This window comes from Prionailurus bengalensis, chromosome X (assembly GCF_016509475.1).
Source record: "Prionailurus bengalensis isolate Pbe53 chromosome X, Fcat_Pben_1.1_paternal_pri, whole genome shotgun sequence".
NCBI classification, from domain to species: domain Eukaryota; kingdom Metazoa; phylum Chordata; class Mammalia; order Carnivora; family Felidae; genus Prionailurus; species Prionailurus bengalensis.
This window is the reverse complement of record NC_057361.1, coordinates 114,248,533-114,269,027: the sequence shown is the minus strand read 5'-3', so window position 1 is coordinate 114,269,027 and position 20,495 is coordinate 114,248,533. Positions and strand designations below refer to the sequence as shown.

The 20,495-nt window shown below is 50.6% G+C and overlaps 1 protein-coding gene across 2 annotated transcripts; it reads right to left on the bottom strand.

Moving 5' to 3' along the window:
• Window positions 1-7,191: 7,191 nt before the first annotated feature.
• Window positions 7,192-18,961, bottom strand: ZIC3 (Zic family member 3). 2 transcript variants are annotated; one of them, XM_043570096.1, is made up of 3 exons: window positions 17,269-18,961; window positions 15,954-16,117; window positions 7,192-7,792 (listed from the first exon to the last, which is right to left on the bottom strand). In XM_043570096.1, the coding sequence occupies exons 1-3, from the start codon at window positions 18,326-18,328 to the stop codon at window positions 7,643-7,645; spliced, it is 1,374 nt and encodes a 457-aa protein (XP_043426031.1). In that variant the 5' UTR covers window positions 18,329-18,961; the 3' UTR covers window positions 7,192-7,642. The 2 variants fall into 2 exon arrangements, with proteins under 2 accessions (XP_043426031.1, XP_043426030.1); XM_043570095.1 differs by lacking the exon at window positions 7,192-7,792 and adding an exon at window positions 12,854-15,096 and having other exon boundaries at window positions 17,269-18,938.
• Between the last annotated feature and the right edge of the window lie 1,534 nt (window positions 18,962-20,495).

Sequence of the window (20,495 nt, the reverse complement as noted above, 5' to 3'; positions counted from 1 at the left end):
ACACACACAAAGTCGAACGTGCAGTGTTTCTTTTCTGGGAGTGAAAAATAATTACTGCTAACATACTTTTCCTTCACTCTTTCATTATTTATTCTCTAATTTGGGGGAGATTCAGCTGGTTTACTTTGTGTCTGACTTGGAAACCAAAGCTTTAAACTGAGATAGATTGAGAGCTTCTCAAAGCAGAATAGGGAAAGGAGGAGGGGGCTCGGAAAACAAAATTCCTGCCTTACAAATTCCAAGCCACAGGCTAATTGGTTCCCTTTCTCTGCTCCCCGCCTGCAGTTAAATGCTGGATCAGGGGCGCCTGGGTGGCTCAGTTGGTTAAGTGTCAGACCAGCTCAGGTCACGATCCCGAAGCCGGTGAGTTCGAGCCCCACGTAGGGCACTCTGCGGTCAGTGCGGCACCCGCTTCGGATCCTCTGTCTCCCTCTCTCTCTGCCCCTCCCCTGCTCGTTCCTTCTCTCTCTCCCTCTCCCTTTCTCTCAATTAATAAATAAACTTCAACACACACACACACACAAAACACAACAATGAAAAGAAGCTGGCTCCTACATCAGAAGCCCACTTCAAAGCACACTCCAATTCTAGACTCCTCCTCAGCCCGACCCACCCATTTTGTCCGGGGTCAACAAACACTATCTATCATTGTGCCATCATCTGGCTACCTAGTGAATTAAAGTTGAAAGAGAATTGGCAAAAAATTCTCCTGTGGGGTAATCCGGAGACTCCAACTAGCAGAAATAAATTGTGGGTTTAAAAATAACCTAAAACCTCATGGCTGGCTCAGTCGGGAGAGCATGTGACTCTCGATCTCGCGGTTGTGAGTTTGAGCCCCGTGGCGGGGGTAGAGTTCACTTTGAAAATAAATGAGTGGATTGATTTTTAAAAAGTAATGACCCCAAACCTCAAAGGAAATCGTGGTGGAACCCAACAGTATTTGTTGGGAGCTCCTTGTATTGAAAAGACTCGACAGAGAACGCTCTACCTCTCCCAAAATGCAGATGAACTAATTTGCCTCTAGTTGCTGCATTCAAAAGGTATCATCTTTAATATCACGGAAAGGCAATCCTTTAGCACCCGTAATGCTAAAAGTTAACTTTAGACTTGGCTTTTTGTTCCAAATAAACCTGTTGGAATGTCTATCGAAAAGCAATACAGGGTAGGTGGAAGGATTATTGTTCCCACTACAGAAAAAGCGAGAGCATTATTTTCCGATCCAGGAAATGCCAGAAATCTGAAGACAGCACAGTATTTCTAATGTTACCATTTTTAATATGTCATGATCATTGACACAGAAAGCTGCAGAAACGTGGAGGAGGACTTTTGGCATAACGAATGGGAAATGATCAGAAATACAAAAAGACTTGGGTTTTGCATTGAAGTTAAATGTTAAATCAAACAAACACACGCTGAGGAATCTACCTCCTGCGTGTAGATGCCAATTTGTCCTCAGATCTACATCTATGTGTCCCTGGAGGGTTGGCAGTTCGACGTTGGCGAATGGAAGTAGAGGAAATTGAGACTGTCCACAGTGGAGAAATAAATCTGCCGTGGACAAAAGTCATTTTGCAGCTGATCAGTGGAACAGGCCATTTTGAGATGCTGACCCTTAAAAGACCACCGGTGAACGAGGAGATAAATTGGGGGCACAGCGTTCCAAGAATTTCGATTTCCGCCATTCTCTAGAAAACAGTTCTAAAACTTTCATAGAGATCAGATTCACCTGGGACACTTGTTGAAAAGGCATATCCCGGGGCGCCTGGGTGGCGCAGTCGGTGAAGCGTCCGACTTCGGCCAGGTCACGATCTCGCGGTCCGTGAGTTCGAGTCCCGCGTCGGGCTCTGGGCTGATGGCTTGGAGCCTGTTTCCGATTCTGTGTCTCCCTCTCTCTCCGCCCCTCCCCCGTTCATGCTCTGTCTCTCTCTGTCCCAAAAATAAATAAAAACGTTGAAAAAAAAATTTTTTTAAAAAAAGAAAAGGCATATCCCCAGGTGAAGTTTGACTTCATTTATCTATCCTGGGTCCAAGAAATGTTGCGGTGGGGTTTTTTAAATTTGTTTGAAAAAATAATTTTTTAAGTTTTATTTATTTCGAGAGAGAGAGGGCGCGCGAGCAGCGGAGGGAGAGAGAGAATCCATGCTGTCAGGGCAGAGCCCGACGCGGGGCTCGACCTTGAGAACCGTGAGATCGTGACCTGAGCCCAAATCAAGGGTCAGACCCTTAACCGACTGAGCCATCCAGGTGCCCCATGTTGTTGCGGGGTTTGTTTTTTTGTTTTTTTTTGTTTTTTTTTTTAAGTAAGCTCCATGCCCAACGCGGGGCTCGAACTCACGGAGCCTGAGATCAAGAGTTGCATGCTCTACTGACTGGGTCCACCAGCGGCCTCCCCCCCTCCCCACCACCCCCAAGAAATTTTGATACAGGTGATCCACAAGACACACATCAGGTGGCCCTGTGACCTTCATAATTCTGTGAAAATATCTAAAGAAGCAAAATGAGAAGGTCGGTTAAATTACATGGTGTATTCCGTGCAAGCAAAGTGTTGGCCCGGATTCGATACAGCTCTCTCTCCTCCGGCTTCTAGAGCGCCTAACGAAATCAAGGAGGCATGCAGTGCAAGTCTTGCCTGAGACCATTCCTCGAGGCTTCAAGCGGAGAAGTTGCCGGACTGGTGCAGTGGTGGTCAGATCGTGCCCCGAGTGTAACCATTTCAGAGCAGAAAAGCCCGGGACGTGCCACACGCGCCTGAGGCCAACGCTCAACATGAGGATCGGTGAGGTCTCCCCTGCTTTCATTCCGGACGATACACGTAAAACTCGTTCGAGCCACGTGCGGCGATTGCAATATCTTTCTAGCGCTGGAGAAATGGGTCTCACCCTCTCTTGTAGCTAGTTTCGAACACCAGACTTCTGGGAACTCATACTTTTTTATTTTTATTTTTTTAACTTGGTAAACGTTTACTTATTTTGGAGAGAGAGCCAGAGCCAGAGCAGGCGAGGGGCGGAGAGAGAGGGAGACTCGGAATCCGAAGACACCGTGACCCGGGCCCAAGTCAGAAGCTAAACTTGCCTGAGCCACCCAGGCGCCCCACGTGAACACATACTTTCGATCTAAATCAACGCATATGCGTGCACACGCAAACCACACTTCCTTTATTGAACACCATATATGCACAAAATAAGTTTCAATTAGTGCGGGCTACAGAATCGATCCCCGCCCCCCGCCCAACCCCAACCCAAAATGCCCGAGGCCGCACATTTAAAGAAATGAATGCAATTTGAAAACCATTGCACGACTACCTTTTCAAAATGATTTGATTTTAATTAACGCGTTTATACTGTATGTGGAAGCTCGGTTTCAAACACTCACAAGGAGCAAGTGTAGAAGACGTGATAAAATACTTATCGTGGATCAGGATTTTGTGCTTAGCGATTACCGATTCGTGTTCTGATTTAGTATCTGCCCAGTAGAAAACCATACTGGTTCGTTTATAAATTCAACGTTGTTTCTAGATTTTTCTCTCTGTTGCTGTTTCAGTAGGGAGGCGCCCTCGTCCTGGGTCCTGATTTTCAAGTCGTACATTCCAACTATTCACTTATCCAAAGTGATTACAGTTTAAGGCCAACCAGAAGCATTTGGGCTTCAGTTCGGCGTTCAAATAGTTGTGTGATACAGTCAGTCAGTATGCAATTACAGGGAATCTAATGGGGCCAGATGCATGCAGTCTGGACACATGCAAAGTAGAGATTAAGTTTTATGCACGCCAAAGCAAATTATGCGGGTAAACAGGGCTCACTGATGAATTGCATCCATTTTTGGCCGGTGGGACCGTATGAATTTTCATTTCACTGGTTCAGAGCTCTGAAACTTTCAACACTTCCAAAAGTAGTATGAACCTTCAAGTACCCACAGCCAAGACCATCCAAAAAAGTTGTCCTCCATGTTTTTCCTAAATAAGGGTTTCTCTCCCCTCCCCCCACTCAGTTGCGAGCACAACAATGTCTTCGCAGAAAGTCTGGTGAGAACGCTTCCCTGCAGTCTCATTCACAAGATTAAATCTAGCGCCTGGGACAGAAACATGGTGTTGTGGTGTTCAGCGACATAACATTCAGCGGAAGAAGCTTCATTTCACCTCCTTGATACACCCGCAAATCAGGCTCAAAAACCATGGAAGGCTCAGAAATGATCGAGGAATAGATGGCCTGTTGGAACCGAGGCACAGACGCTGCGCTGGAAGAAAAGACAAATGCCGAAGTGCATAATGATTCTGAAAAGATTTCTTTATCGAACATGTCATTTGTTTGAAAGACCGGGGTTGTTGGCATCAGATGGGGGGCACCAGCTTGTTAGCAAAGTGAAACATGATGGCTGCAAGATACTGGCGACTGATGAATCAATTGAAGTCACTGGTGTTGCTCAACTGAACGTCTTCATTTAATACGTCAATGGTCAGGACTTGAGGAAACACCTTTGGTTTGGGGTTATCACCGCAACCAGGAAGATGTCACATCTCAGTGAATACCCGGGCTAAACGTTTTTTGTTTTTTTTTTTTTTTTTTTTTTTTTATAAAGAATGGCGAAGTCCCCCCCAAGAAATGTTACCAGCTGGCCAACCAATTACATACTCTGCTGGTGATTAGCTGCAAAAACACAACACGAGTGAGCTTTCTCCGTGTCAGTTCTGGCTGGGTGACGTTCGTGAATCATTTGTACGCAATTCCCATGCATTGGATTGGTATCGGGATGTTAAAACGCATGGTTTACAGAGGGAATTGTTGGCAATCACATTTTTCTCATTTCACCCATTAAGTTTCTGATGACCTGATATAAACACAAAGAGGTCTTTTTTCTCCCCCCGCCCCCCCCCCCAGGAAAGGCAACAGAAGCAGGAACACTTCTCTAAGAATCAAAGAGGGTGTTCTTCTGCCTGCCCCCGCACCCCCACCCCTACCTTCCTATTTTACCGGAAAAGACTGTGCTGACTGATTTGATCCTTGGGACTCTAGAGTAATGTCACCTCCAGGAGGATCCGGCCACGGGAGGCACTACAGCACTGCCCTAGACGTCAGTTTTGAAATAGGTCGTTTAAGACAACCTTGCTCTTGCTAAGTAATTAACAACCAACGCTCAGAACACGGCCGACGCCCCGCATCTAATGGGGCAAAGTCAGAAGGAAATAGACAAAAGTGATACAGCAGTTGAGGAAGGAATCCTGAAAAGTCTCCCAGGCCTCGGTACAAGAGCCATTACCATTCAGCAGTACCGCCTGTCTGGGAAGCTCCAAGCCCCCAAAGTCAGTGGGAAGGAAAGAAACACTTCCCACCCAGACAGTTCATTTGGGAGGAGCTTAGTGCGTTTGGCTTTTTTGTTTTGTTTTGCTCCAGGAATAGACTTAGCCCTGAGGGGAAAAAAATGCATCTCATAATGCTGTAATGGAGCATTTCTTCACTTTCAGACGTAATAAAACCAAAAGTATGGCTGTAAAGTAATTAGACTGGTGGCCACTGTTTGTTTTTTGGTTTTTGTTTTTATCTTAAGCGAGGCCATCACCTAGGGAGTCTGTAAACTTATTCTAAGGATGCTGACATCAGTCAAAACATTTTGGGGGCTCTTCTTTGAGAATGGCTTTCAAAGCTAGCTTCTAAGCCCCATAAGAAAATGGGCCTCATTATTCTATAGTCACACTCACGTAATACCAACATAAATTTAGTGGGGGGAACTGAATAATTTAAGACGCCATCCGATTTCATCTTTTGTTAAATGTGAATGCCGATTTTCACACTGTAAAATTGTCACTTAACTTAAATATAGTAAGAATCAAGCTGTTGACTCAAGTGAAATTGTACCGAATTACCAGCAAGCCATTAAATTAGTATGCTTACAGATTTTAAGTACACAACTTATTTTGATCCAAGAATAAGTGCATTCATTGGAAGATAACGAACAACAGGCATTTAATAACATTTTAATTTTACGCGTTTAAATATTCATGGCTATGTTCATAAACCCACGTGCCTGATCTAGCCATTATGCTTATGAAATGCAGTATTTCTTAGATACCCTAAGAAATTTTGTTGTTGTTGTTGTTAATCCCTGGAATAACCCTAGGAGGTATTATTATCACAGTGCAGCTGCCTCTCGCACAACTTTGTAGTCCACCTTTCCAAGGGCTTTCTAAATAATCCCATTATAATACTCCGCTGCCTGTCGGAAAGAACACAGTTCTTGTTCTGAAAAACAAAAACAAAACAAAACAAAATTCTACCGACACTGTTCTAGGGGCTATAAAAATGTCAACTCTCAGGGAGCTAAGAATCAAAGAATCACAGTCTTTCTTGACCGGCCTGTACTCCTACTCTTGATGCAAATGAACGACAAAAATCAGAGGGAGACGGGCCGTTTTCCCTCTCCTTAAAAATTACAGTATCATCAGTCTACTTAGAAATTTTAATAAAACTGGATCGAAAAAAAAAGCCAATAGCCATATACTCTATCAGGCTGCGATTTTACAATACCTCATCACGGCATAATCACGTCAAATAAATAGAACGATGGCCACTCACAGATTACGTTAGATTACCGATGTTAAATTTAAAATGAGAAATCAAGTATCTGGAGTTCGAAGAATTGCTCTGAAGTGTCTCCATCTTCTCGAACACTACAGTTAATTAACGACAACTTGTGTTTTAATAACACCTATGTTCCATGATTCTGTAAGTGTCCTAATCAATGGTTGCCAACTTGTCTACCCCAAGAACCACTTTGGGGCCCCTGAATAACAGGCATGTAATGTTCTATGCTGCAATGTCTGGAGGCCCTCCTTTCTTCTTTGAGGCTATTTTTAGCTTTGTCTTTCCCTTTCTCACCCAAAGAGTGGTGTTCCAATGCTGTTGTTCCTCCCAACTCCTGCCTCCAGTCCTTCCTTCTAATCACCCCATCAATCCTTGACTTGGAAGTTTTCCCCTGACTTCCCCAGCACCTGGCCCTGAGTCCCTCTGGGAAAACACTGTGAGCTCAGAACAGTTGGTTGAGGTTTGTTCAGCGGGTTGGGGTTTTTTTCCCCCAGGTTCATCGCTCAGGGGAAGCCCAACTACATGTGAATAGAATATAAACTGTCCCAATTCAACAGGTCGGTCGACATTATTTTAGGAGTTATAGTTGTCACTGTAATAAAACAATAATCACAAAACGTTTTCATGGTTTTATTCAGGTCAAACAACAACTGTAGGGATCTTGGATACTGCTTTTTGAACACAAACATACAAAATTAACAGAACAAGCACGCGTGTTTCTAGTTTTCAACACGTTAGCCCCACATGTGCGATGCAGGTATTTGAAAGAGACTTTCAACAAGGTCAACACAATGCATGAGATAATACACACTGGGTTATGAATCAGGCCAGTCTTCACCTCCGTCTTCCCACGGATAATCCTAAAGTGGCAGGGTGTGAATGTGAAGGCCGGGGGCGGGGGGAGAGGGGTTTTGCTTTTCCATTTTCACAAATGATTGCTCAACACAGACTGAAATACACCAAAGGAAGAAAATAGTCTTTTTTATACCTCCGGAAGCTATTACTCTTACAATGATCGCTTCAAGGTAACAGACATCCAAATTGATGTGGTTTTCTTTGAAACCTCATCAGTAAATCATTTCTTGCACAGTAGGTTGGGCGTGAACCCTGCATTTAGGATAGGTAGTGTTATGGAGGGCTGGCTGCTGCATACCCACGTCAGTATCAAGTTCTTCGTCAGGAATTAGAGACTGTCCCGGATACCAAGCAGGACAACACTGGCAAAAAAAACAAAAAGTGAACTGCAGACAGGTCAAAACAGGCTGTGTTTACGCTTAGAAAAAAATCTTAAAATGTTCATTGGAAAAAATTGTTTCAAATGCTAGTCTATAATAGAACACAATGGAATCTTTTCCACACCGTACGTGCAAATGATCTTTACAGACGTTGCGTTTAAATACAACACGTTAGACAACATATACAGCCTATCCGAGATCAAACATAATAAACTTGCCTTCTGCTGATGGCTATTTTAACACTTACTGTAAGCTCAACCTTTCTCTCTGTTCATCACATTAGTCAACAGGTTGACGTGTCATCACATAAACACTATGCAAATTTGTCTGCTTTATTACATGATTTTTAAAGAAGGATGTTTTCTTTTGTTAAGAGATGCAGGTTTTGTTTTTGTTTTTGTTTTTGGAAACAGGGAGTTTCTTGAATCTCATTCAAAGAAGTTTTGCTCCTGTGCTATCAGCCCAAGTACCCTGAACCACTCCCCCCCCCCTTTTAATGTTTCCTGAAAACTTAGTGGGTTTCAAGCTGCAAATTTCGACGGTTATGATAGAAACCAAGCCTTAGTGGGAAAAAGCAGGGCCCTTCAGAGTCATCCCACAAATATGAGAGTTCTACCGGTTTATCACTCATCCAGATTTGCAGAAATTCCATTCACATAACCCCTATGCAAATCAACCAGCTTTACCATATCAAATGACCCAAAGAACACCGCAGGTATCCAGGGGAGGCAGTTCACCAGCGCATCTTTAGCTTGATTTTAACGTCCCCTTAAGAGACAATCTGGGCTCTGTGGTTCTGAGAGAGACAAAGTGCCTAACCACCAGCTAAAGCTTTTTCAAGTTAATGAACTTTTCATCTTTCACACTTTCAGCACCAAGAGGTTTACCCAGGGGAAAGCCAAACCTCAGGGTTCCAACTACAGCATTGGAAAAATAAAGTATAGACCAAGGACCACCTACTTCCTTTGATCTCTCAAAGATGTCAATACTCCATTCCAGGGAGGGGGTGGGGGGGGGGGAGTGGCTGAACCCGGGAAGGAAACTTCAACCGAAGGGGGGGAGAAAAAAAGATCTGTTTGGTGGCAATTTCAAAACAAGTTTCCAAACTGCAGAAGGGGCTCCGGCCCCTTTGACTTGCAGGAATTACACATAAGAAAAGGACAGAAAATACTACAAGGCATGCTTATGATTTTAATTGCCCAGGGGTTTCCAATGCAAAGCCCGACAACTTAAATGCATATTCCAAATTCTTGCTCCAAAGCCGTCTTCTTTCTGCACTGAAAGGGAGGAAAGACAACCCCATCAATTGTTCTCTGCAGATAAAGGCACTGTTTTGCAGATTTCCCCCCCAGATCTGGGCCAGCTTTGCTAATGACCTGCCCACCCACCTGGGACCCTTCCCAAGGTGGCCCCCCGGGAACTGCCCCACACCTTCAGGTGCCCAAATACTTGACAGTGGGCAGCCCCAAGAAGGCTGCCTTTTCCTTTAGCTCTCGGCCTCCACGAAGACGCAACCCGAAAGAATTCGTCCGCTTATTTTCCTAGAGGAGGCGGGGGTCCACAACTACCTCCTTTTATCTCACTTTTTTTCCGCCCCCGTCCTCACGAAACACACGGCCGAAGGTGAATGTGCAACATTTTTCTGCAGAAAAAACCACGAGCCTCAGATCCCAGAGCTACCGCGGGTTCTTTCACCCGCCGGCATTTAGGCACTTAAGCAAAAGCTGAATGAAAGTTTTCGGGACTGTGACCTTTTTCTCCCCCCCCCCCCCTTGGCGTAAGATCGCCAGCTGTTCCCAGCACATACAAAAGCTGCGACAGTGCCATTTTTCAAAGGCCCACGGTTAAATGAGATATGCAGGAAACGGGGCCCGAGCAACGCGTAAGGTTCGAACTCGCGATGGCACCTCTCGGGCGAGAAGCAGGGGCGTCTCATTCGGAAATGGTACCTGCGTGCTCCCCTCCCGGGGCCCCGCCATTGTCCTTGGCAGAGAAAGTGTCCCGCACATTGGCAGTTTTAGGGGCTCGGAGGTGCTGTGGCCTCCCGCCCCGGTACAAGAACTCAAAATGGCATCCCCCCCCCCCCCGACCCGGGAGGAGAGGGTTTCGAGCGGGACGGGAGGGTGGGGCGGCCTCCGGCGGGTTTCAAGTCCAAGTCCCCTGGGAGCCCCAACCCCCAGAAGGCTCGCCAACTTCCCACGCCCAGAATGCCCTGGAAGAACTTCTTCGCTTCCGTTTTTTTTTCACAATTTTGCGTTCGGCCGCCGCGATCTACATTCTGCCGCGAGGCGCTCGGAGCCGGGGAATAACGAGGGAGTTTAAAGCACACAACAGTTCGGCAGCCCGCAGTCAGCGCTTTGCTGCGCTCCGCGGGGGTTCGCATCCGGCCGCCATGTTCACCACTCGAGAGCCGCCCCCAAAACCACCCCCCTTCCCCACACCCCTCCCCTCCCCTCCCCGCTCCGCCGAGGCCGCGGCGCTGCAAAGCCGCTTTCAACTCTCCCCCCAACCCCCCCACCCCCCCGGCCGCCAGAGCGGCTCGACGGCTGCGGGGTGTGCGCCTGCGCGGGAGTGGGGGCGGAGGGGGGGGGCGGCGGGCTTGAAAAGGCCGGAGCGACGGGGAGCGGGGGAGGGGTTGGGGCCCGGGCCGAGCCTACTCTTTCCTCGCAGCGGGTCCCCGCTCGGGCCCCGGCCCGGCTCTCGCACGTGCGCGCTAAAAACCCACTTCAAAGTCCGCTCCCGGCGCGGGGGCAGCCCCCTCCGGGCCGGCCCTCGGACCCTCGCACCCCCCGCGCGGGCCGCCGACCAGGCCCCGGGCCTCCCCCTCCCCCCCCCCCCCCCCCGCCTCCGCCCCTCCAGTCCAGGCCCTGCGGAGAGACCGGGAGGGCCGGGCCGGAGGACGCCGGCTTAGGAGCCCCGGCGGCCGGGAGCAGCCTCCGGGCGTCCGAGTGTCTCCCTCCCCTCTCCTCCCTCCCCCACCGCCCGGAGAAAATGAATGGAACACAAAGTTTGCGGCCAGTGCTACGCTGCGGCCTTCGGAGCTCACCATTGTTTGGGCTCGTATTGACCCCAGGTCCGGATTAGGCAGCGGCTGATTCCTGCTTTACAGCCCCGCCGGCCTAATGAGGCCGGGAGGCGATGGGGCGCGAAGCGTCCGCGGAACCCGGGCGACCGCCGGCTTACGGCCGCCAAGGGCCCTGTAGGTGGAGGTCAAAGGGTCAGCGGGCCGAGACCGCGAGAGAATTGACCCTAGGAAACGAGGTCCCCTCCCCCCCCGCCCCCCGCCCGAGCTTCGACCGGGACTTGCAAGAGCTTGGTGTGTGCACAGGGACTCTGGGCGCCCCGACGAGGGGCCCGAGGAACGCCGAGCCGGAGCCCAGACTTCCGAAACGCCCGGCCTGGTCCCTGGGGCAAAGCCCTGGCAAAGGCTGGAGCCTCGAGGGTCAGCCAGCCAGCCGGAGAAAACCAGCCAGGCTGCCAGGCCGAGAAGCCGCCCTTCAGGGCAGGGCACACCGGGGGCTATTCTTACAGAAAAACTTAAGTGGCAAGAGGCCGTTCGACTTTCCTCTTCGGTTTGGCGGGGAGGGGTTTTAGGGGGAGGAGAGGGTGCCAGGGGCGAAGAGGCAAGGGGACAGCTGGAGGCGAGGAGGGGGGAGGGGCGAGGAGGTCCTGAGCACAACTTTCCTGGGAGGCTTTGTGAGCGGAGGCGGTCCCTGCTCGCTCTCCAACCTTCCCAGTAGCTAAGACCGACCGTCCCGCTTAGCCTGGACCCTGATCTTTAACCTTCCAAACTGGATGAAGGCCAGACTTCTGTCTGCTTGGAAATAGACACCTCCCTTTTCCCCACCCAACAGTGGAAATCTTAAGCTAAACCACCCATTTTGGAAAAGATAATGGACTTTTAACAAAGGTCTTACCAGGTGCAAGAAGGAAAATAACAGGTAGATCACTAAGAGCCCAGTTGACATTCATGGTTTCCAGCTGGGGGGGGGGGGGGAGGTGCTTATTCTTTAAGGTATTGACTGAAAATTCAAGAATATAAATGTGCACCCCCAGAGTCAGATTACAGGAAAAAATGCCTGTGAAAAGTTTTCTAATAAAATAAACTTTTCTTTGCCAACAGATGACAAGGGCAGAGGACACAGACTATTTGAGAAATATGACGCTGCGCCAGAATTACAGCAGATCACGTAGAGGGGCAAAGCCATTACGTGATCAAAATGTTGCTTATCATCATTGTTAATTGCTGTCTTCCCCTCCTAGGACACAACGCTTTATGGCAAAATTTTATGGTAGAATAATACCAAGTCCACTAAGGAAAAACCAAACTCTGATTTATGTCTCCGAAAGAGAGATTTTGGTATATTTAATGGCGGGGGGCGGGGGGCAAGTTTCTGAGAGAAACTTGCAACCAACCCATCACTCAACTCCCATTTAAGATTAGGTTAAGTTGGGAGAGGAAATTTAGGGAGAAAACAATAAATTGTGGAAGTTCAGTGCCTATTCCAGAAGGAAAACACGATTTAGACTTCAGTTGGAACACATCTAGAGCCAGTATTATGAATATAGACTTTCTGAAAACTTGCTGAGCATTTAAAGCGGCCTCGGGTTTGAAGTGAAGGAAAAATCCTGAAATAGGAATCTGGTCCAGCACCCTCGATGTCAAGGTCAAGATTGGAATGTCTGGGGTAGAAGTGGTATACTGACCAGGTTACCTGCTCCTCGCTTGTGAAGTCATCCCAATCTCTCTGTTCATGGCCTTCAGGCCCTTGCCTTGTCTATTGGTGGAGGAAAAGTGCAAAAAAACCCCATTCTCCACAGACAAAAAATTGCATCAAAGCAGTTTGCCATTAGAAACTGTCAATAGTTGTTGACAAAGATCAGTAGGTAACTGAAAATAGGCTGCTTCGACTGTATCCAGGAAATCAAAGTTTCTTTTAATCATCATCATTTCTCTCAGCATTTCGAGTTAAGGTTGATTTATTTGAACATGGAAAAAAAAAAAAAAAGCGGGCACTAAATACAAAAATGTTGTACCATAAATAAGATGTGCCAAGACTTTATTTCTTCAAAAAGAACAATAAACAAGATTCTATAATTCAAAATGATTATGTATAATACCAAATTGATGGCCACCAAAAAACCTAGAGCATTGCTCCCTTCAAGAGAAGGAGGTACTTAAACCTATTCATTACATTTCTAATTCTTTACAATTCCTTATCTCCACCATTATATTTGCTGATTTGCAAGCTGGTTACTCATGCAGAGACTGGGGTCTCAATATTAAACGGCACCCTAAATTAGTTAAAGTCTCTCGATACTCTAACCCGCTCCAACCCCCCAATATAGTAATCAGGTTTTTTTTTTTCCACATAACTGTAAAAGAACTGTTTATCCAAATGAGCTGCTTCGCTGAAGATTAAATGCATTGTTAATATTTTATCACAAAGCAAACAACCATTTTTCATTGTTATTGATTTTAATGGAAACAATGCTCTTAACATCTGTGCCTATAAACCATGAACTTTAAAAATACATATTTTGCAAATGTTTTTTCTTTCCATAATATCATTTCAGAACCGCTGCAGTTATCACACCGCTATAAAAACGTTATGAAGAATTGTGATAATTATGAATTGAACTATATACAGCAAAACAAATCAGCGTTTGCCTTCCAAAATTGTCAATGGACTATGGGTCTTTTTAAGAAGCACTTTAACCGTAAGTAAGCACGGCTGGACTGGCCTTACTCATCACCACTGTTTCAGACATACGCTTACTTTTGAAAATATATAGACAGCTAGATAGATTTGATAGGCAGATTAGATAAGTCATAGATACAAACGTATATATGTATATGGGTGATCTCTCGATAGATTACACAGACATGCATCCTGCCACAATGTTCATTTTTATGTAAGGTAATAAAAAACGAAGGGACATAAAACTCATTAGGTTACCTTATGTTTATATATGGAGGGCAGGGATGATTAAATCCAGCTTCTCAGCCTTTGAAATACAAGATTGAGATGTCCTGGCCACTAACTGAACTGATCAGTAATATTTGATTTGCATGCCGAAAATCCAGGACACACACATTTAGACTCGCAGTTAAACAACCATCTGAGCTAGAGATAAAGAAAGGAGGGTCTCCCCAGATGGAAGCTGACACTATAAGGAATCTATACTGCAATAGAAAAATAATTTAACAATTAAAAAAGGGATCTGCGTGAGTTATAAATACCAACAAACAAGATTTCATTTGCTTACGTCTCCTCTTTGTAGAAGGAGGCTGTTACAAAACAAGAGAAAGGAGTCCGTGGTTCAAAAACTGTAAATTGTGTTCTTCTTTCAAAACAATAAAATTTAATGCTAAAGCAGTTATAATCCAAAGCTGTACAGCATTTGTTAGAAAACATTTTTCCATAAATATTGTTCAGTTCCCGGCACTTGGAGCAATAATTAAATTACAAACGATAAATATGGCATCAGTGGATATGTATTTACAAAAAAAAAAAAGTTATTACAAAAGGCAACCGTATACTAAACGTCACAATCCGTAGAGGAACATCACATCCTCGGCCTGAAAAAATACCGAACAACAGTTTCGACCCCATTAGACAAAAATACATTCACAAGTGTAATGCTTTGAGGAAAAGTTCAAGACATAACAGGACTTTGGCACGGTTTAAGACTGTGAGAGTTTAAACAATCACCACTAAGGCGAAGCATTTCCATCATTTAACATCACCACCACCACCAAGCCTTCTATAACTTCCTCTCAAGAAACAGGACAAGTGTTAAAATGCACTGAAGGAGCTTAGGAAGGGGGTGTGCAGAGAGCAAGAGAAAAGGGAGGAAAAAGCAGTGAGGAGATTTGTTTGGGAAAATCCTTCAAACGCCAAAACGTATTTTCTACTCCTGAGAACAGGGCATGACTACTTTTGGATCTTGCCCCCAAAACCTTCCTGGACAATTGCAATTGACAAGATGTAACCCTATATATGGCCTCTCGCCTTAAAACTCCATTTCCGTCTGATTGGTCTCAGTTTTCTTTTTAAAATGCATTTGGTCCATTCTATGGTTAACAGGGTTTGTGTTTGTCCTCAGACGTACCATTCGTTAAAATTGGGAGGAAGTCCAGGGTTGTGGCTGGTGCTAGTTTGAACTGCAGAAGGGGTTTTAGTGGTATCTTTACTGTTTGCAGAAGCTATAGCGGGTGGAGTGGAAGATTCATAGCCTGAACTGGCAGCAGGGGAGGAATCTGACCCTTGAGATTCATGAACCTAAAATTAACATGTATATATTATAATGAATATAATTCCAACTGGCATCGTGCAAGCAAAAACAAGAGCAGAATTCGAGCACTGTAGGAACAAGACCGCCCAGTGACCCACTTAGACGAGAAATGCCGCTGATTTTGGGGGGGGGGGGTGGGTGGTTGTTTTGAATTTCCGGATTACCGAGGTCTACAAAACCCGGAGATGGTCGCCAAGAGAACAGCTTCAGCCCTAAGACTGGCATCATGGAAAAGGAATACAACACGGGGTTTCACTCCTGCCCTTTCTCCGCCGATGGAGTGGGATGAGCACTTAGTCTTGGGGGCCCTATGGAACACTCACTCCCGGCCCAGGTTTCACCAAGCCCGCTGCGGCTTGGGAAAGCAGGTACAGAGAAAGGTGGCACAGGCGCCCAGGGCACTTCGAGGTCTCAGACAAATGGGTGGGAATCAGACCACGCTCCTCGGCCCTATTGTTTGGTCGGCAGCCGCAGGGCAGCCGTAGAGCGAAGGAAGCACCCACCCCCGGGTTCGGCGCGGGCACTCTCTCGGTTCCCACCGCGGGCAGTGCCGGGAAGACGCGGCCACCGCAACCCCAAGCCCCCCGGCGAGCTCGGTTAGAGCTTCCCAGTAAACAAGCAATTGTTCCCTCTGCTCCCTCCTCCTCCCCACCGTGCTCTCCCCCCGCCCTCCCCACCCCCCCCCCCCCCGCGGGTCCCCAAAATGGGTTCAAGGTGTCACCGCTGGAGCAAATCGGATTTAACGTGGAGGATACAGGGTTGGCAGCGCGGGCGCTTCCGTTCCGCGGCCCGGTGTCGGGCCGAGTGTTTATAAACCGCCGACCGCTAATAAAGAGGTAATTACCTTCATGTGCTTGCGCAGAGAGCTCGGGTGCGTGTAGGACTTGTCGCACACTTTGCAGATATAGGGCTTGTCCGAGGTGTGCACATGCATGTGCTTCTTGCGGTCGCTGCTGTTGGCAAAGCGTCTGTCACAGCCTTCAAATTCACATTTGAAAGGTTTCTCACCTGCAAAAGGCAAAAACGCAAAGGGGGGGAAATGCGGTCAGGGCCCGGAGCTTCCCGGGGCCCAGCAGCGGGAGACGGAGCGCCCTGCGGTCTGGCCGGAGAGGGAGCGCCGACTGGGGGCGGCCGTGGCATCTCGTTTCCCTGGAGAAAAATGGAGAGCGCGGGTTGAGCCTGCAGGGCCGGGGAGTGCTGGTCCGGGCGGGGGTGGGGCACGGCCGGCCCGGAACCTGCGCGTCCCTTTGTTCTCGCGCAGGATGGGGAAGCCTCAGGCTCCTCCAAAGTTTCCCCTAACTTGTGCTTCCATCCCCACCCCCCCCCCCGCCCCCCTCGGCCCGGGGCTCCCAACGCGTGGCCAACGCTCCGCCGCCACCTCGGCGATGTAACCCAGCCCGGGCGGGACAATGGGCCGGGGACGGGACAATCCCGTTCGGGTCCTTCTTTGTACCTTTTAATTCGCCTCTTTCAAAGGCAGCGGTTTGGCTAAACCCAGTATTAAAAAGCACGGGTCGGCGTACTTAACGTTGGAAAAGAGAAAACTAGATCAATCCAGGGGCTCCGGACAGTTTTACAAGATGTTCTGAACAAGCCACGAAACTGTGGTGCCTTTTCTACTTTAGCTTTCCTCCCGGAGGACTGAATTGAACCTGGAACTCCAAATAAAAATAGTTTGACAAAAGTATCAGTCATTTAATGAGGAGATGTGCCAATCAAGGGGGGGGGGGGGGGGGAGAAAAGAGCGGAAGTAACCGAAAGTTAGTTTTCATTAGCATTTCTATGGTTGCCCTCCCCGAATGTGTGCCGAGAGCGGAGTCGCTGGTAAGCCATCCGCTCTCAACACGTTCGGAGTCCCTTCCTAGTAACCCAGAAAGAGAGACAAAAAGAGGCGGCGCCAGTTGGTTCCTGGGCGCGAGAAGGTTCCAATTAGTTCCTGAGACCGCGGGGCCGTCAGCCCGGGAAGTTAGAACTGGGCAAAAGCGCCGCAGGGCGGGGAGGGCGAGAGGTGGAGGGACACTGACAGCGCTTCTTTTCCGAAGGGCCCCCGCGGGGCGCCGCCCCTCTTCTCCGGTCGCCACCCCTCTCCCTCGCGCTGCCAGTCGGCTGGGTGGCGCGGGGCCGCGGTCAATCCCGCGCCCGCCTGCCTTCCCCCTTACCTGTGTGGGTCCTCTTGTGGATCTTGAGGTTCTCGGAGCGGGCAAAGATCTTCCCGCAGCCCGGGAAGGGGCACGGGAAGGGCTTCTCGCCCGTGTGCACGCGAATGTGGTTGACCAGTTTGTACTTCGCCTTGAAGGACTTGCCCTCGCGAGGGCACTCCTCCCAGTAGCAGACGTGGTTGTTCTGCTCCGGGCCCCCCACATGCTCCATGGTGACATGTGTCACCAGCTCGTGCATGGTGCTGAAGGTCCGGTCGCAGCTCTTCTTGGGCCGGCTCAGCTGAGCCTCGTCGATCCACTTGCACGACAGCTCCTGCTTGATGGGCTGCCGCATGTAACGGAAGAAGGCGCCGGGCCCGTGGTGGGCCGCCACGTTCACGCCCATGTTCATGTTCATGGGGCTGTAGTTAGGGAACTGCGCGCCGGCCGTGTAGGGGTCCGTGCGCGGACTGGCCACCGGGCGGTACGGGTCGGCGCGGCCGAACAGCTCCCCGCGCAGCCCCAGGTGGACCTGGTTGTTGTCCACGTGCCCTGTAGGCGACGGGTGCCCGGCGCCCTGCTCGTGCAGCCCGGGGAAGAGCAGGTACCCAGGAGGCTCGGGGATGCCAGCTGGAGCGTGCAGGCTGCTCGCCGAGCCGGCGAAGAGCCCGTGCTGCCCGCCACCCGAGGCCGCCTCGCCGAGCCCGGAGCCGCGCTGGCGGAACAGAAAGTCGCGCGTGGAGTTGAAGGCGGCGGAGGCTGCACCGCCGTAGCTGGGCACCTGGCCGGCGTGGTGATGGTGGTGATGGTGGTGGTGGTGATGGCCCAGGGCGTTGGCGTAACCCGAGCCCTGCGGCGTGAACGCGGAGCTCTGGCCCGAAGACAGATCGTGAGCCGCGGCGGGGCTCAGCTTGAAGGCGGCGGCGGCGGCGGCGGCGGCGGCGGCGTGGGGCGAGTCCCCGAAGGGATTCAGCCCCATGCCCGCCGGCTCGCGGTTGGGCATCTCGTGGTGGCGCGGCGCGCCGAAGCTGCCCACTCCCAGCCCGGGGAACTGCGGGCCTCCGTCCAGGAGCATCGTCATGGGTGGGGCGTTCTGGGCACCGGCGAGAGCGCTGAAATGAGCGAGGGTGCGGGCGAAGGAGGAGATCTTCGAAGTGCCGTCGTCGGAGACGGTTGGCGGCGGTTGGACACGGCCGGGAGACCCCCGAGGCGGTGCCAGGGGCCGCAACTTTCCGTCGCTGGGAGAGTCTCCTGCAGAAGGATAGGAGGGAGGAGGGGAAGTAGAGGAGCAGGAGGGGGGGGGGAGGAGGGGGGAAGAAGGAGCGGGGAGAAGGGAGGAGAAAAGACTCTGGGACTAGATCTCGTGTAACAAACTAACAGGCGCGCACAAAGAAAAATAAGCAAAATAATAAGTGGAGGGCGGAGTTGGCCAATCCGGTCCCGGGCACCCCTCCTCTCCCCGAGAGCGCAGCACCGCGGGGCCAGAAGGCTCCCTCGGCGCGGGCCTCCCGGCTGGGCTGCGCTTAGTAGCAGAGCCGGCTCGTGGCCGGCCGGCGGGCAGCGGGCTGGAGGCAGGCTCGGTCCTCGCCGCTCGCCGCGCGAGTCCCAGCCTCTTCGCCTCCAGAGTAATGTCCTTGGACTGATAAAGTCAATCACTCACTCCTCTCACATAAACCGAGCGGGAGGCCGCGCGGCGCGCGCCAATCGGGAGCCAGCTGGCCCGCGGTCACCTGACCCCCGGCCCTGAAGCCCATTGGCCGCCGCCACGCTGATTGGCAGCGCGGAGCGGGGAACATGGCAGCCGCGGCCGAGCGACCGCCGCTGATTGGGCCGTGGCCCGGCGCCTGGCAGGTGAGGCGGCGGCGGCGGCCCGGCGCCCGCGAGTGGGCTCCGCGGGGCGTGCGCGGCTGTGGGGGAAGCGGAGCCGGGCTCGATCGGCGGCCGGCGGGGCGGAGCCGGGCCTCTCCCTGGCTCGCCTCCGGCCCGAAGCGGACCAGCCCCCCTCACGCGCGTTACCCGCTTTGGCCAAATGCACTCCTGGCCCCGCAAGGATCGTTCCCACCGTCGGCGCGGCGCTGGTCCCCCGCCGCCTCACCACCCTGAGAAAGTGCCCTCTTGGCGCCCGCAGGGCGCCGATCCTGCGGCGGGCGTAGCAGTTCCACGTTCGCGGCCCATTAGCCGCGTCCTCCCCACACGCCACTGTGGGCCCCGATGGCCCCGAGAGCACCGACCCAGCCCGGCCAGCTCGCCGTCCGGGCCCCGAGCTGCCGCTGGCCGTCCGAGGCCCAAACGACGGGAAACGGTTACAATTAGAGCCGATCTCCCTTCCGTCTGAGCCAAGCGTTGACTCTTCGGTTTGTGAGTGGTGGCTATAGTCGCCGCTGCCCCTGCCCCCCCCTCCCCATAGTGACACACCAGCTACAACACAGCGAACATATCAAACGCAAGCACGTAGCTGGGAACACGCGCGCAGCCCAGCAAACACACAACAGCAAGCGCACACAACCCAGTAACACAACAAGCCACACACAAAACAGTAGACGTCGGCGCACGCTTTGGCACAACCGACCAAATACACGCACGCAGCCCAGAAGACACACACACAAGCACAAGTACTACACACGCACAGAATATACTTAGCCGGTGCACACGAAACACGCACACGACGCACTCAACACGCTGCATAGCCTAGCAAACTCACTACACACACACACACACACACAGGATCAGCATGGCTTCCAACCCAAAGGGTAATCAGCTTCAAATTCTCAACATTTTCAAATGCAAAAGCGGGGGGGGGGGGCGGGAATGGGGACGGTGAGGTGGAATTTTCTTCCCTCTCAACAGCCAAGGCTTTGCTCTCCTCCCCTCCTACCCGGAGAAGCACCAAGTGACCTCGGGAATCCTTACCCCTTAAGGATTTGCTTCCCAGAGTTGTTGTGCGCGCAATCACACCCCCTCCCACTTCACCCCCACCCCGCCTGGTGCAAGGTCTTTCTGGACTTAATGGCCAGGTTCACACAGGGCTATAAATCTACTCATTTTTTTTTTTTTTTTTGTCCGGCAGTGCGTTTGCAAAGAATGCGGGCGAGTGGGAGTGGAAAGAAAAGGCCCACAGAAACACGGCTGGGATTGTCACATCTCCAACGGGCCGAGTCCCCAAAGTCTGAGCCTTGAGGCAGCCTCACAGCCCGGCCGCCATCTCTCTGTAGGAAACAGAACATCTGATCAAGTTCAGAGGCGCTGGG

Coding starts and splice junctions, on each gene's coding strand:
- ZIC3 (XM_043570095.1), bottom strand. CDS start 18,328: ATGACGATGCTCCTGGACGGAGGCCCGCAGTTCCCCGGGCTGGGAGTG. Junction 16,118..17,268: donor CCACAAGAGGACCCACACAG/GTAAGGGGGAAG, acceptor TGCCTTTTGCAG/GTGAGAAACCTTTCAAATGT. Junction 15,097..15,953: donor CTCTGCGCAAGCACATGAAG/GTAATTACCTCT, acceptor TGTTAATTTTAG/GTTCATGAATCTCAAGGGTC.